Genomic DNA, 18,053 nt, shown 5'->3' with positions numbered 1-18,053 from the left:
GGCTTAGATAACACTTAGCCCGATGTGGAACCCAGGTTAGAAGAAATTGTCAGCTCCAGTTAGCTAGGGGATGAGTAGAAATTAAAGACTGCTAGCCCATGTATATTTCAGTTGAATTTCATTATCCCATGCATCCACTTAAGACATTTAACTGCGGGATGTGAAAATGAGTTAACCTTTTAAGCAATGCTTTCCTGGGAAATATTTAAGACATTAAATATGAGGTTAAAGTTTAGTTTTTTCTTCTAATCAATCTTAAAATACCTGTTCTTTCAAATGGGTTAGAAGTCTCTGGTAGTGAATTATCAGTGTGCATTCATGGTCATATTGCTGGGCAGCACATGGGGAAAACGAGACACTATTGCTGGTGGAATTAATTAGCCCAGTCAGTATGGAGTTACTTAACTGGATCACCATTTTATCATTTACATATTTTCTTTATTAGTAAAAGTTACAAACTAATTATTTAAATAAAAAAAATGTATCTTATTAGAAGAACACTATCCTTAAAGATTAAAGTCAAAGTTGAGTTTGTTATGGTATGAGAAAAAAATTATAATTGCACCAACTGTAATTGGGATGATTTGTTTCTGTAATTAACCTGGTTAGACATGACTGATGATTTCACAGATGATTCCCAGTACATGGTGGCTATTTTTTTTTCTTTCACATCTGTCCTTGTTCTAATCAAGTTTGGACAGTGGTTTTGGTGAGGCTGTATGATTGTGGCTTCTGACATTGCTAGGAGACAGAATCTTGCAGCAAGCTCCCTGATCCTCTGACTCTCGCAGTTTGTTCACTCTTTTGTTCATTTAGTCATTCAGTTTGTGTGTGTGTGTATGTGTGTGTGTGTGTGTGCGTGCGCATTTGCATGTGTGTGAGTTACCACCAAAGGGTGTAGGTCAGAATACAACTTTGGGGAGTTATTTTTTCTTCCTACTCTGTGGGTCCTGGAGATTGAATCTGGGTCCTCAGGCTTAGTTGCATGTGCCTCTACTTACTTATCAACTTCACGGGTCCCATCTTATCTATTGAATTCACAGACCAGTCATTTTCTGCCTCATCTTCCCTCATCCCTGCTTTAAATTCAATACTTCTCATCTCTGTCTGAAACTTTGAAACACACCCCTTGTGAATTCCTCTAGAGTAGTTCATTTTTACCTACAATTCTCAAAGCTGCCGAATATTTCGTCTAAAACACAAACTTGACCATCTAATTTCCTTGTGAAGTTGTATGGTTCAGAACTTTTATGAAGCTATCCTGAAGGACAGAAGCCCTTGGTGATTATAACAAGCTTTGGGACAACCTTAGTATCAATAAAGTCTACAAAAATGCTATTATTTATTAATGTTATGTGGCTTTTCCTCTTTGGGGGGGTTTACTTTATGACTGCCTTGATATTTCCTGAGGTTGCCTTAAAACCTTACATCTGTATTCCTTCATTCCTTTGCAGTTTCGAGTACTTTTCTCCCTTACTGCCCCACCATGACTCACAGGCTAACCTTTCAGTCTCTAGTTTAAGCATAAATACTTTTCGTGTAAATGGTCTTCCTTGATAGGAAATAGGATAGCATATTTTCTCATGAACTGCTGATACTCTGTCCATATCTACTGATAGTTATCATTGCTGTGTTTACTTCTCTGCTTACCTCTAGGAGACCACATGCAAGCTAGGAGCAGGAACTGTTACTTCCTGGTCATTGTGCCCTGATAAAGCTAGAAATAGCAATAAAAACATTGGTTGACTACATAGAAAATTGGCCCATGAAGAGAGGATTATTTTTCTTATGAAACACTATTCAGTTTGCTTTTCATCATTTGGTTCAATGTTGATGCAACTATCTTTATTAAACTTTAAAAATGTATTTTAATTTATGTGTATGGACATTTTGGCTGCTTTGATATCTGTGCACTTAGTGAATACCCAGTACCTATGGAGGTCAGAAGAAGGCATGAGATTACCAAGCAACTGGAGTTGCACATGGATGTGAATCACCATGTAGGTGCTAGGAATTGAACCTGGGTCCTCTAGAAGAATACCAGGTGACTTTTCAACAGCTGAACCATCTTTGCAGCTTTAGTGATCTTTCTGTTTTCATTTTTATTGTTTTGTTTATCAGTTGACACTTTTATACAATATATTTTGGTCATATTCTTTCCCCTCACTAAATTCTTCTCACATCCTTCCTCATATTTCTACCTATCCAACTTCATATTATTTTTCTGTCTTAAACAAACAGACAAACACAAAAAACATGGAGTCAAATTTGTGTAATCATAGGACCCGCCCTAGAATGTGCCATTTATCATCACATTGAAGAAAACTGATTTTTCCCTCTCTTGAACCTATCAGTTGTGATAGATTCCTGTCTAGAGGCAGGACTTTGTGCCCACTTGCCCTCCTTCATGCTGAGATTTGTGTCTGCCTTGTGCTTGTGCAGGTCTTGTGGATCCTGTCGGTCTCTGAGTTTGTATGTGCAGCTGCCCATTGCTACTGGAAAACACTGTTACCTTGAACCTCCTTACCACCTCTGGCTTTTACAATCGTCTTGTCCTTTCTTATATAGATCACTGTTGAGGGTAGGGGTATGATGTAGATGTCTAGGTTTGGACTGAGTGCTCCAGTTTCTTACTTTCTACACGTTTTCCTATTGTGTCTCCAATCTGCTGTCTTTGCGATGACTCAAATGATGCCTAGCCAGGGGGTCTAGCAGCATGCCCTTCAGTATCTGTTTATGTGATGTTTCTTTATGTTATGCTGTGTTCTTTAGGTTTTCCCCTGAGGCCATGACTTGTCTAGTCTCAAGTTCTTGACCTTATAAATAGTGTCAATTTTGGGTTAAATCTTACAAGGAGGCTTTAAATCCAATTTAAAAAGCGATTGCTTGTCCCCGTCATAATTGTGCCACTGTTGCGCCATGGGCAACGAGCAGGCAGGTCATTATTGGAGCTCACGGCGTTCTTAGTTGGGTGAGACTGATGTTTACTTTTCTCCTCCAGTAGTGTTTACTAGCCAGGAAACGTATAGTGTTCAGTTGAGTACCAACTAGATTTCTCAGTGTTCTAGGTCACAAGAATGTGGTATGTTCAGCAATAAAGTTTTACTGTCAAAAGTTTTAGAGGGCAAAATAAAATAGTTTTGGCAATACATAGCCTATAATGCTTGGGATGTCTATTTTGACCCCCTGGGTAAAGCCTAAAAAGATATATAATCTAGTCCTGGTTCTGGGACTTTTATTTGATAGCATATAACATCTTGTTAGGGTATTGTATTCATTGATACTTCTTAGACATTTTCATTAAAATTTGTTTCTCTGGGTTTGTAATGATTTCTCTTAACTGACAAAAATATCCCAAATGAGTTTTCTTTCTTATGCTGAGAATATCTGCTGGTTGGGAGAAATTAATGCTTTGTCCCACTGCTTTAATTGGCTTAACTCAATCAACAAACAATACCTAAATTATAGACATTTTAAGTGTGGAGTATAAATATCTTGTCTTCTTGGAGAGATAAAATGAAAAGACAGACATAGAAATTGTAGAGGATCATAATAAAGTAGTCTCTTAAACTAGCTCAGAATTGAGTATAATAAAGGGTTCTTTATTTAGGGGTAGGCTCACAGATCAACAGTCCTCTGCATGAGTGGGGAACAGGAACCGAATTCAGCCACCAAAAGAGAGAGCACATGTTTCTACATCTGTTTTTATAGTACACTAAGACTATGTCCAAAGTGGTCCAGCATCTCAAAGGCCATTGGCTGAAGAAGTTCCCACAGCAAGAAATGAAATAAATTTTATGTGGCTTGAGGATTGATATGAATTTTTGTATTATTTATAAACCTGATCTCAATAAATAAAAGCTCTATAACCATATAAAATAAAAATTTAAATCTGATTAGAATGATTGTGCCCATTTGTATAGTTATGACACGCATTTCCTTGTTAAAACTATATTGTCGTTCAGGCTAAGAAACACAATTGTTTATCTCAGAATGCTTCAGAATTATGTCTTTGAATCTGAGATGCCATGATATTGTAATGTAATTGTTGTAATATGTTTTTATAGGACACTGACGAGTGCGGGTAAGGACCTGCAGGATAATTTTCTGAAGGCCCTGGCAATGAGAGAAGAAGATAATCGCAATGGGAAAGTGAGCGTGAGTACATGTTACCCCCAAATCAGCATTATTTTCAAATGCACAGTAAATACAGATGATACAGCCTGAAATATTTTCCATAAAAAGTAATTTATGTACAGGCAAGAGAGATGGCACATTAGGTGGAAGGGCTTGCTGTTACGTTAGAGCACCAGGACCCACATAGTATCCAGGGAGAGCTGACTAGTGGAATTTTATGGATCTCCATATACAGGTCACAAAATCTGTGCACCCCACACCTTCAAACTAACAAATTAATATGAATCTGCTGAATATAAGATATGACTATATTTACACATTATGATAATATGTGTGGTATTTTAGTAATCACATTTATAAAAGCAGCAAAATGATGAAAAAAAGATTCTAAATATTTTTAGTAGGGAAAATGAATGTATTTGTCAGACTAGTTGTTATCTCCCATTTGTGCTAATCCTAGATTAAATAATCTTGTTTCCTTTCAGTCATAACTGTTACCTGCAAGTTCCATAACACACTGATTTCCAAACTTGGTTCTGTGTTGTTTTCAAGGGCAACCCAAAAGATACTTTTGTGATCTGTCTTTATAGTTCTCTATTTTCTGACATCATTGCTTGTAATCAGAGGCTGTTTATTTGTTTCCTGGCCACTCAGACCCAAATAATCATATACAAGCTATATTAATTATAATACTGTTTGGCCAATAGCTTGAGTGTATTTCTATCTAGCTTTTACATCTTAAATTAACCCATTTCTATTCATCTGTGTATATCACCACAAGGCTATGGCCTACCTACCATTAAAGGCTCAGGCTGATAATTATCTCCTTTGGCAGCTTTGTGGCGTCTCCATGACTCTGCCTACTGGCGCTCTCTCTCTCTCTCTCTCTCTCTCTCTCTCTCTCTCTCTCTCTGTTTGGATTTCCCGCCCGGTTTTGCTCCGCTAAGACATTGGCCTAAATAGCTTTATTTATTAATCAATAGTAATAAAACATATTCACAGCATATAGAGGGGAATCCCACATCAATTGTTTCTAATGATCTATTTTATATACCTATGAATCTTTCCCTAGAAGAGTTTTTTTAAGTTCCTTAAGTTTTACTTGGTATACTAAATATATAATTTTCAATTGTATCTGAGTAGTCACTGGTTTGAAAAACATCATATTTTCATACTTATTGGCCATGAGAAAAATGTGTGACCATCCATTTGGTCCTTTATGTTTGCACTGAGTTGTTTTAAGGGAAGATGTAGTGTTTGAGATGATTGACGACATGCTTGGTTTGATCATTCTACATTGTAAACATGTACCCAATAACATCTTGTACCCATAAATATATGTGCTTATTTCTGACTAATTAAAAATAAAACCAAACATTAAACAATTAACTTGATAATTATTTAAGTAAGTAGCTAATTAAGGTCTTCTGATCCCAAGGGCTTCCTTCCTGTGCTCTATGCCACACAATTCATCGACAACTTGGCAGTATTCTTTCTCTTACTGCCCTCTGCCTGTCACATCTGCTTGGCCACTGAGCAGGGTCTATTCCTGCATTCAGTAGCATCAGCAGATTATAGGTTTTTTATTAGGGATCTAAAGATTATTCATCATTGGTAGGATTCTATACAATCAGAATAGTAATAGTACACTTTATAGAGTATAGTTCTGTTATATAAAATATTTTTCTATTGTATTAATATTTTTCTCTGTGCAAACTACTCATATTTTTCACAAACAAACATGAAAAAGACATAGGTTCTCCCTACATTTCTGCTGTCACAGGTTTATGTAACTCTTCTGAGTGGACAAGTAGCTAAATCATTTTTCAGATGGTAATAACCAAAGACCTCTTAATGTGATTAATGGAAAAAAGAAAAAAATGAAACATTTCTTACCTAATGAGAGTCTAATGAAAGCTATCACATTTCATATGGTGTTCCTGGTGGTATATCATGCCTTATTTCCCTCTCGATGTTGAGCATGTAAACAGCTACATGGTTGTCTAGTTTGACCTTTTAAATATGTATTATTAGAGCTGGCACAAAATACTATTTACCACTTTCCATTCATGGCCATTCAAAGAAGTCACTGTAACTGGAACAGGAAAACCTATGAATTAGTACTTTCTAATATATCCATATCCTGTGTTGAAATCTCCATGATGTGATTGTATCTGACCTATTACATCGTGTTGACATGACCGTTTCCCTCCTTTCTATCTTCAAACTTAACTAAAACATTCCCTTTTGAGAAAACAAAGGTATTAGAGGGATGCTTACTTCCTTTTTTAGTAGAGTCCATGCCTGTCTGTTGTAAACCATTGTAGAAATTACATGGTTCATGAAGTCTTGCTTTCATCATAAACAGGTTACCTCAATGCTTGGAAAATAAAATGCATACCAATTTCCCTGTGAAGTAGAAATGTAAAGTTGAATAGCTTTTTATCTTTGGATAACAATATGATATGTGGATATTAAGACAAAGGTGAAACAGAAGATGTTATGTTGTTATATTATCTATGTTTAAGTTTTGGGTTGACCACTTATTACAGCTAAAATGCATGTAGTTTTATTTTATACAGACTTAGTTTTCCCACTGACAATGTGAAGATTTTTACACTGATGAAACATTGTCATATTAAAATAACATAATGTATAAAACTCTGATGTGAAATCTGTAAGGGCCTGCAAAAGTGTGATGATGTAGACAAAGACGCTAGGCATTGTCTCTGGTGGGGCTACATGGCATCTATGACCCCGCCTCCTTCCTCCCAGCATTCACTTTAGTTTTCCCTGCTTCGCTCTGTTCTTTTGCCCTATCATAGGCCAAGACAGGTTTTTATTCATTAACCAATGGTAAGCACACATACAGAGGGAAATCCCACATCTAATTATCATAGTCAGTGTTCTCTTGCTGTGAGGACACACCATAACCAAGGCAACTCTCATAAACAAAGCATTTCATTGGAGGTTTTTGTACAGTTTCAGAGGTTTAGTCCATTATCATCATGGCGAGGAGCATGGTGGCGGGGAACATGGCAGCAAAAAGCATGGCAGCAGGCACATGTGGTGCTGGAGAAGTAACTAAGAGCTGTAGCCTGACCCATAGATGGAGAGAGTGAGGGAGACTGGGCCTGGCATGGGCTTTTGAAACCTCAAAGTTCACCCTCAGTGACACTTCCTCTAATAAGACCACATCTCCTAGTATTTCTGGTCCTTTCAAAGAGTTCCACTCCCTGGTAGCTAAGCATTCAAATATATGAGCCTGTCTAGATAAATCTAGACATACAGAGAAAACTCACTATATGTATAATAAGATGTTTATAAGCAGGCAGGTGAATTTCCCTGCCCTGCCATGTCCTCTTGCGATGGAGTGAAACCTCTGACATAAGCCAAGGCACACCCCTTCTTCCATAAGTTGTAGCAGTGTTCTGCCACAGAGACAGACTGTGTGATTAGCACAGGGGATCTGAGGGAGCTCCTGAGCTGCCTGTCGGCTATGCATAAGTATGCTGCTTATGTCAATAACGCATTAATATTCAAAATTAAAAAATATTTCATACTTGCAAGAATAAAGGACAATATTTAAATATTACCAATGATAAATTAATTGTAAATTTATCATATCTAGTAAAATGTTTATAAAGAAATAAAAGGGCAGCCAAGGAGTCACAAAACTTGGAGGTTTAGTTGACATGTCTTTTTCTCTGGGAATGAAACCCCCTCTGAAAGGGGCCCTCTTTAGGTTATCAGCACCCTTCTAGAACTCCTGCCTAGGGAACCAGTTACTATAGACTATAGGGCTGACAGCCAGAGCTGAGGAATCAAAGAGGTTAACCTGTTTTGGGTCTTTGAATCTGGAAGGAGCAGAGACATTCTAATAATCTTCCATGTAGCTTTAACTAGAATCTAATTATTAGTTTACAGCTAAGGAAACCTTAATGTAAACCTTAAAATTTGCAATGTTTATTTATGACCAAGGGAGGATGTTAGTTTAGCATAATCCTATCTGGAAACAGATCACTAATAATTCCATCCAGCAGTATTCCCCCAGAACATTGATTTATTCAGATCAATGGGTGCTGTAAGTCTGTTTTCTCTATTGTGGCAGTGGACCTGAGAAAGCAAATTTAAAAGATAGAAATCTTGTTTTTGTTCAGAGTGCAGAGGTTTCAGTCCATGGCAATCTTCCTCTGCTGTTCTGCAACTTTCATGAGGTTAAATGCACCTTAAGGCCACGACAGAGGAATAGACAGAAGGCAACAGAGTGAGTATGAGAAACAGGAAGAGGCCAGCAACCTGGTACAAGATCCATCCCACACTCACCCTCTCTAACTAGGCCCCACCTACTGCCTTCCACTGCTCCCCAGCAAGGCCATTAGATTAGGGATCTGTTTATAGGCTCATTCACTTACAACTCAGAGTCCTAAGGTCTATCATCACTCTCACTGAGTCCCCTCTGTGCAACATTGCTGCCTGTAGTTGAAGTCTTAGGTTACATTGCACATCTAAGCAGTGTTCTGTGTTCATTTGTAAAAAGTGGTTCCGTGTCTAAACCTGTTTATCTCCCATATCGCGTATAAGTGCAAATATTAACTTACAACTTGAAAAATGCTGCAAACCATGGGAAATGCAGTGCAAAATGGAATGCGTCCAGTACACTTTAAGATTATTGGATATTGCAATTTCCCTGAAACAAACATATTTTGGCTTTTAGTGTTTTATTAATTAGGGTATACTCTAACACAGAAGACATTTGCATATTACTTGCTCCTGGGGTGTGTGAAATAGGGCCAAATATACCCTTGGCTTTACTTTTGTACAATACTAACATGGTTCTTCCTCCAAATTCACCAATTGTGAGGGCAAAATGTCTGCTTGCCTGATGTTACATGAAGTGGCTTTCATATTGTGAATGATACAAAATGAGAAATGAAAATAGAAAAATACATGCGATATATTACTAAAAATGAATGAAATGTCAGTTCAGTCAACAAATAGGTTCAGCTCCTACAGGCAGGACTGCTAGGAAACTTCTGGTGAAGGTCATCTGTCAGGATGATTGGTGCTAACAATAGCAAAGGCAGCCTCCGAAGCAGCAAGAAGGACCTAAGAATCCCTTATCTTTGAAATATATAATGATTGTCACTTAACCTGATTTCAAAATTTAGTGATAAATGTGACAGAAAAACTGAGTTATAATATATGGCAGTTCTAATTTGTTGTTTGTGTTAATAGCCAAAAATATACTACGTTACAGTCAAAAGAATTTTTTTCTGAGTTTCCTTTTGGTGTAGATACTACATGCACATGTACTATATGTGCCGTCAGTGTGGTTTGCATATATGCTGCATAGTCTTCTGTATTGACAGGAAGAACATCAAAGAGGTGACTTATTAGAGCGGTTATCACTACAGGGCTTGTGTAAGTGTGACAACAGGCTGAGACCTTGGTAGCTGTCCAGCCCATGAAGATGGATGCCTTATAGTTCCCAGTTTGGTGCCCAAAGTCTGGATGATGCCTGGCATTCAGTCCACATTGGAAGGCACAAGGAGGTGATTAAGTTAGATACCTCAACATTCCTATTTATGGATGAAAGTCTGAAGGTTCCTTGCAGAATCTCTGGTATTTAGTGCATATTATAGGGCCAAAGAAGTTGTGTGGTAGGAGGGTAGTTTTCTTATATTATATGTTAATGATTAAACATAAATAATATATTACATTCATATTGTATTATATGAGATCAACAGAGGGTGGCAGCAGCTGTACCAAAAGATACATTTGTTCAGGACAAGGAAGGCAGTTTGGCAACACTGCTTGACACTCAGACATCTGCATATATGGCTCACCCTCTCTGAAAGAGCGCTCTCCCCCTTTTAAACCTTCTGTAAGTTCCCTCATAGATTCACCCCTACATGTTATCCCTAGGTAAGTACAGATCTCGTCAGTGGCAGGATTAGCTGTCAGTATCAGAAATAAAGGAATGCAGCGACAATACGGGGATCTCTTTCTTTCTTAACTATAACAAGTGGAGAGCCTACAAAGTGATCTTGATAGATAGACTATCCAGTTTACTTAGATGACACCTAACCAAGCTTCCTGTGCCTTTTAACCATGCCTGAGTCGTAAGAGGATAGATCTCAGAAGGGGAAAGTCTTTAATCATTCAGTGTGTGTATGTGTGTGTGTGTGTGTGTGTGTGTGTGTGTGTGTGTGCGCGCGCGCACACACGCACGCATGCACATATATGCCAACTGTCAGGAGCTGGTTCCCTTCTTCCACCTGTGGGAACTGGGGATCAAACTCATCTCACCATCCTGGGAACAAATGTGTCTTCCCACAGAGACATCTCATTGGCCTGCCCGAGGTCATCTGGATGTGAAGCAATATGGGTACCGACAGTTGTTCTTTTTTGACCAGTTTTAGACTCCTGGCTTTGGTATTTACGCAACTGGGTGAGAAAACAGAGGGAGTTGGCTCTGAAGCAAAGATTTCACTACAATCAAGACATAAAAGTGTTTGTGTTAATTTTTAGGGAGCCTTCAATGCATTTATAGATTGCTTTATTTCCTAAGAGATGAAGGGGATGTTTCAGAAGGCTTCTTTTCTGTCGCTGTCTTGTTTTCTCAAAACTTTCTTTTTATTTATTCTTTGTGTCTTTTACAACATGCATCTCAATCCCATTCATTTCTCCATAGCTTCATATATGCCTTTTGCCCATGAAACCTGCCCTTCAAATAAAATAAAATAAACTATAAGAGAAAAAAGAGAAAAGAAAATCTCATCATAGAAGCTGTAGTGTGACATAGAGAGTCACACAGTCAACCCCTTTCTCCATATATCTTTACTTGCAAGTGTTTATTCTTGCATGAAGCTTCCATTCTTCTCCTTCCCCACCACCCCTGATCTGCTTCCTTCATAAAGGAAACTCAATGATGGCTCCCTTGCTTTTATTAAGTGTAGCATGATTAATAAAAACCCAGAGACAAAAATTGGTGTTCAACATGAAGGTCAGAAAAGCAAAAGAGCCGTTGGCTTTTACCTCTACCTCAGTCCAAAATGGCAATCCCTCCTCCAGGAATCTCAGAATTACACTGTGCCTAAGAGCTGTCTCCTCCCATCTTATATTTCTCTCTAGTGCTGGGATTAAAGGTGTATATAACTACCACCCAGTTTCTATGGCAAACTAGTATGGCTACTGAGATTAAAGGTGTGTGTCACCACTGCCTGGGATGTAAGGCTGATCAGTTTAGCTGTTTTGCTCTCTGAACTTCAGGCAAGCTTTATTAAAATACAAATGAAATATCACTATAACCAATAGTGTTCAGTTTTGCATGGATTATTTATGATGTGATGGTTTTGCATGAAATACTTATATGTGATGTGATGATTGAAATTAATAGGATGATTACTTTCTCTAAATGGCTTCACATTTTGCTACAGCAGCTGGAAAACAAATACGATAAGATGTCACTTCAACTATTTGAGGATGCACATGTTAAAATGAGTGTAAGTTAATGGTTGGCCACTGCCGTTGGGGGCATTTCTTTGTACCCAGTCTTAGAGATGTTCTCAGGCACAATCTGCATACCACTCTGGCATCTGTAATCAGTTATTAAGTATTTATTAAGTTATCTAGCAAGGGAAATTGTACACATATTTTCTTGTGTTTTTTTGAAGTGGTAAAATTGTCCAGATTCTTGAAAATCTATTTTGGGAGGAAAAGTGTCCAGTTCCAAATACTTTGATTCGGGGGGTTAAGTGGAGTTGGCACGAAACCCAAGACTCTCTACGTCTGACCCCTGGTAAGGACTGCCATCACAGTTCCGGGTCTCTGTAAGTCTCTAGAGTGGGGAGCAACAGAGGGACTGCAGGATCTCCTGTCATTAGGTTGTAACCAGAAGAGAGCAGAGAGGGGCTGTAGGGGGAGGGGGCAGAGGGAGGGGCAATGGGAAAGAGACTGATCCTTGTTTGATTCCAGTTTCATCACAAGTAATAGCGTCTTGGAAGTGAACGGGGCAGAGTTCGTCTTGTTTTCCAGCTTTCCCATGTGGCATTCTCTTTTGCACTCTCTCTGACAGATGGCCACTCAGCCTCTTCCTAAATAGTTTACATATTTTCAGTGATAGGAAACTCATTCCATTGTAGGTTGTCTTTTCCATTTTGGCAAGTTAGAATTAGACTGTAAATGGCATTTATTAACTTTGGTCCTTTTAAAGTTTTATTGCTCATTTTTATGCTAAAAAGAGTAATTCTTTCTGTCATTATTTAAGCCTTTGTCATTCTATGTAACTTATTGGTAGTCCCTAGATTTTACTATTTCTTGAAAAAAGTACTTCATTTAAAAACTCAAGGTGTAGCCTACATATTAAACTATGGAACTCCTAAGTGTGTATAAATGGCTGTAGTTGATGAATTGCTAAAAAAAAAAAAAATTGAAGCAGCTCTCTGGTCACTCTCCAGCATAAGAACTGGAACCTTACTGACAACAAATGAACCCCACATGGGCTTCTTCAGTCATGACTGCCCACATGTGCCCCTTCAGTCATGACTACCCCACTCTCAAAGGCGTTCTCCTTCTGCCAAGAAAGCCATTCCACTCTGTCAGCTTCGAACTCTTACAAATACAATGATATTTTATGTCTTCTGTCACCAAATATTTCGTTTGTGAGAATCACCATGTCATTGAATGCAGCTGTGATGTGTATTATTGCATTTGTTGGATTTTTAAAATTTTATAATACTGAATAGAATAACGGAATCTTAATGTAACGCAATTTATTTTTTTCCTCTGTGGTTAAAACATTTTATGTCCTACTTAAGGTATATTTCTATACCCTACTTTAAGTTATATATTCTGTCTTACTTAAGTTATCTCAGAATCACTAATATGTGCTCCCCTTACATCGTATTTACCATTTGGATATGTGTTTACCCGAGATGGCTGCTATCATGTGGCGTGAAGTATCAGGGCACGTGGAGAGTCATTTGCACATTTCTTCAGTATATAGAAGCAAATATAGATACGTGAAGTTCGATTTCAATGTATCAGTCTAGGTAGAAGTTGAAACTTGAATTTCTAGGATATAATGCTGCCTAATGTGGTGTGGTTGCATGTTTAAATGTGGGCATAGACTGAGGAGAGGAATTCTGGTTAAAGCCAGAGGCACTCAGTCATATCACCCCAAACTAGACTTGGTACTTTGTGGCATGGTAATGTGTTAGACAATGTGCTGTTATTGAATAGAATGTGTTACAGTTTCTGATGATCCAGATATTATTTTAAATGGCCTATCCTATGATTGCAGTCATTGATTACATTGCCTTACGCTATGCTATAATTAATGGGTATTTTAAATTTAGAATTATGGTGAACTGAGTCTATACGAATGATTAAAGGTCATGTCCTATTTTTTCTGGTCCAATGGTATCAATTTGAAGGCTAGAATTTACATTTTATCTCACTAATTTTATTGAGTTTTCATCTTATTCAGGTCACTTGTCAGGCTATCAGGATACTCACATTCAAAAATAGTTCATTCAACATCATAATTATCTCTATCTGTGCACTCAGTGTCAGAAATTTTGATAAGCAAGTGACCGATGTTCAGTGCTGGATACTTTAGGGTCATCTTTCTCTACATCCCTGTTTAGGGTCTGGAGGTGGGGCTTATATTTTGTCATAGAAATTTGTTTCCAGAGAAGATTTATTTTACCTCTGTGTAAAAGACTGTCCAAAGGAGAGTGTGGGGTAAGTCCAAATGTCTTATTTTGGCCTTGAGCCACGTTTACTGTGAGAAAATAAAAGCTCATGAAGTGTAGCATTCCTGTACCAAAATATGGAAACCAGAAACCAAACTAGGTGTGCATTTATTCTGGCTGAAGTCACATTTTGTTTAAGGCATTATGCAGGCATGATGTGGACTAGGGATCCGTGTTGTGTCTTGTTAGTTCTAATCTCTGCCTGGTTCTTTACATTTCTATTGAATGCAGAGTTCTTTGTTTCCAGGACTATGTATTTCCACTTTAAACCCTGTGATTCTACTCTCTTGATATACCTTGGATCACTACCAAGATGCCCGCTTGATTCTGCCTCCCAAGCAGCGGCTCCATTTTCATCTTCAACCTTTTGTATTTTACACTTATATCCTGTGAACCATTTTTTTTCTGATCTAATGTTGGGAATGAGAGACTAGAACATGCAATCCAGCTGGGGTTAAGCTGTGTTGTTTGGGTCTAGAATAAAATTCCCTAATCATTACTGCTACTGTGTGTGACTTATTAGTTTGTCTACAAAAATAGAACTTTTGAATGTTTTAGAATGATTATTGAATGATTTAAAATCATGTTAATAATGAATACAAATTCAAAACTCTCTTAGTTATACTTTTTGATTGTGTTGTGAATTTTATAAAAAAGTTCTAAAAAAAAAAAAAAAGAAACCCAAAAAATCCTATTGCTCCTCATCTAGCAGACTACTACTGTTACATCCTCAGGAAGTCTTTCAGGTGTGAAAATTGTGTTTCGAGTGTAAGGGTTCATTTATTCCTAAAACACTACCAGTAGTGTTTTTACAAGGCATGTGACTAAATCATAATATGTGCTTTAAGCAGTGAAGTCATGAAGGTTGTTGACTATCAGTAGGAAACTTGGATGCTATACAGTTGATTTTGGGATCTGAGAAAGAAAAAACTAAAGCTCCCTAGATCTCAAAGGGAAAACTTAAAAATCCATGAATAATAAGCAGAGAAAATATTTTAAAAGGCAAGGTGTCAAATACCTATGACATCAGTTTAATATATATGATCCAGACTTATATATAGCACATTACCAAGACTCCAAGTGACCTTGGCGGCCGAATGAAGGCCATATTTTTGAAAAACCTGAGTTGTACTGAAGCAGTTGCTGAAGTGGGGTAAGCACAAATAAGCTTTCCTTCCATTCGGTATATAGAACATTCCCCCACCTGTTGGTTTTTCCTTACACAAACATATTATCTGATATAACCAATCCAAAGAAAATGTTCTGTCCCAGCGCATGAATGAAATCCCCTCTTACTGCCCCTTTGCTAAATCCTGGGGATTCTGATGTAGTTAGGGCTCTTATATCATATTCATGTCACTTTTGGAACCACTTCAATGAGTGCCCAGAATTATTTCCAAACACTTAATTAGCTTCTGTTTAAGCCTGCTTTCTCTATTGCAAATGGGAGTTTGTTTTCCATATGCAAGTGTATTATAATACAGACTGGAAACCATGGGCTGGCATGAAGTTTTATATGAAGTCAGCTTTAGTCTTAAAACCTTTGATAGATATACAAAATTAAGAACATTACATAAAATTTGTGCCATGGCCCTCATGAAAATTCTTTCATACTGTGATCATTTTCTGATAATTAGATATGGACTTATGGTATGCTAAAGATAACAGTCTCTGCAACTGTGCCTCTGATTCATATATGAGTTGTGGTACTAGAAGAAGAACGCAGGTGAAGCCTTTGTTCTTTGTTTCTGTTGTGGAGTGACAGTGGCAATGGCATCCACTCAGTGAACTTCAGGATGTCTCAACTAATTTACAGTTGTGTGATTGATGTGCTATCTATATTTATTGACTGCTTAACAAATAGTAGATATTAAGAAATACTAAATTATATAAAATAGTAACTCTCTCAAAAATAACTGAATAGACTTTTAAAATATAGTTGCTTTTAGTTTATAAATGATGAAATTGGGGCTCAAACAATGTGATAGATAGAGCCTTACATCCATCTTAACTGTCCTTTAAACAAAAGCAGTCAGGATTTTAATATCACTATTTTATTGTAAGCTGGGTTTTCTCTGCCTCTCCCCATCCCACAGCCGCTTCCAAGTAATCACCCAGAAGTGATTGGCCTATAGTTCAATCACTATACATTACAGAATGTTTGGCCTATAGTTAAAGCTTATTATTAACTAGCTCTTACATTGAATTTACCCATTTCTATTCATCTATGCATTGTCATGAGGTCCTGGCTTTTATAGGTCTGCTGGCATCTTGTTTTGTGGGCAGCTGGCTCGACTTTCTCTCACTCAGCCCTTCATTTTCCCTGTATCTCCATTTGGCTTGCCCACCTGGCTTTATTCTACCTTGTTACAGACCAAATTAAATTTTATTATCTACCAATAAGAGCAACGCATACTCACAGCACACAGAAGGATTATCCTACAGCACTTTATTACTTGGCATTATTAAAAATCTGAACTTCTATAATTTGTTTTGTCTAAATGTTGAGTATAAATGAATTGTGTATTTCTTAAATTTCCTTAGTTAATAAACTGTCCTTGAATATGCATACCATGCTTTGCGTATTACTTTTTACAACTCTGATTTAAATTTGCCTTCAATTGAAAAGTATCTAAAATCAAATGTAATGAGAAGTTGATCTTGACTCTTAACCAGATAACGCTACACTGGAAGAATGGCTGAGGCTCCAACTAACAAGCATTAGATTTAGATTGATGAGACAAATCCAGATGGTATTAGTGGCTAATCTCTGCCTTCTCTTGGTGGCTCAGTAGAGTGCTACCTTAGCAGGTCTGAGTTGGCCAAAGGGAAGGGCAGCACACTTTCTAAAGAGACTGTTCTCTGAGGAGGAAACTGTTGTAACAGAGCTTTTTCTTCTCTCGGCACTATAAAGGTATGGGGTACCGACAAGGCTCCTCCCTCTAGAATGTTGGCCATGTATGTGCACCCTCTTCTGGTCAGGGGTGTAGATAATGTGCACTATACTGCTTTCTGACTCAGTGTAAGATCCATACTGTAAGACCTGGCAGTGTGTGGTCCATAATCCCCATTCACACAAATGTTTAAGCAAATTGTCATATAATTTTAGGAGCAAGAGTATCTTCCATTGTGGTGCCAAAGCTAAAAATGTCAGAAGCAAAGACTTATAGATTGACTAAACTAGACTGTGTTCTGTTAAAAATCCCTAGAAGTCACATGAACACAACAAAAGTCAAATGTAAACATAGTGCTAGTATAATTTACATATCACCTTATTTTCTGCCATTGCCATGACAGAAAAATAGGCACAGGAATGAATGGATTAAAAAATGACCAAATATCCAGTGATGTCTATAAATATATGACATAAAATACCAAAATAAAAATAACACTTGGACATAATTTTGTTTCTCAATTCAAAAATTTTTGAGAATTCACAGTTAGAAGCCTTTGGGTAATCTCTTCATCTGTAATTGGGGAAATTTTGTAATCGCAGAATGTGGAAGACTGACATAAGATGATTTTCAAGATCTTAAGGGTAGCCCAGACCTCAGAGTGAAACCCTGTGCTTGAAACACACAATGGGGAAGGAATAATCAGAACACCTTATGGACATGTATGAATAGTGGAGGAACAAAATTAATCAGTAAAAAAAAAACAACAAAATTAATCAGAAAAAAACACCAGAAACAAACAAGATTGGTAGCAACCTAAATTCTAACAACACAGAATTAATATAGTAAGTGATTTAATAATGTGTTAGAACATTTATAAAACTATTGATAAGGTTTCAATCAAATCAGTGATGCTTTAAAACATTGTCACATAAAAATTTTAAAAAAGACATTCAAACTATAGATAACCATAGCAGTGTATAGTCATGTTTTTTCATTTCAAAAGAAAAGACAGAGAAGGTTTGAAAGACCTTAATCTTATTCTGTTATTGTCTTGGTATTAAAATGTGACATCAGAAAAATTTATGTTTGGAAACAGTCATGAGCTCAGGCCTCCTTCATTTGTTAATGGCAAATTTTTGCTCATGTGAACCTAATTATTGATTAAATATTCTTTGCATTTTCAAGATAACATGGTCAGTAAATAATTCAAGAATAAAATCACTCCACTTCTCTGTTAATTTTAATCGAACGTGGTTAT

General features: G+C 37.2%; 1 protein-coding gene across 1 annotated transcript in view; it reads left to right on the top strand.

The window, feature by feature from the left end:
* Cfap299 (cilia and flagella associated protein 299) overlaps window positions 1-18,053 on the top strand; it is a 465,056-nt gene that overhangs the window by 158,903 nt on the left and 288,100 nt on the right. The window contains exon 3 of the mRNA XM_075943465.1: window positions 4,068-4,158. Coding sequence (XP_075799580.1) covers window positions 4,068-4,158 — 91 coding nt within the window. The remainder of the gene's footprint in view (window positions 1-4,067; window positions 4,159-18,053) is intronic.

Source organism: Microtus pennsylvanicus, chromosome 12 (assembly GCF_037038515.1).
Source record: "Microtus pennsylvanicus isolate mMicPen1 chromosome 12, mMicPen1.hap1, whole genome shotgun sequence".
In the NCBI taxonomy this organism is placed as follows: domain Eukaryota; kingdom Metazoa; phylum Chordata; class Mammalia; order Rodentia; family Cricetidae; genus Microtus; species Microtus pennsylvanicus.
Note: the sequence above shows the minus strand (reverse complement) of the source record. Positions and strands in the feature narration are given on the sequence as shown.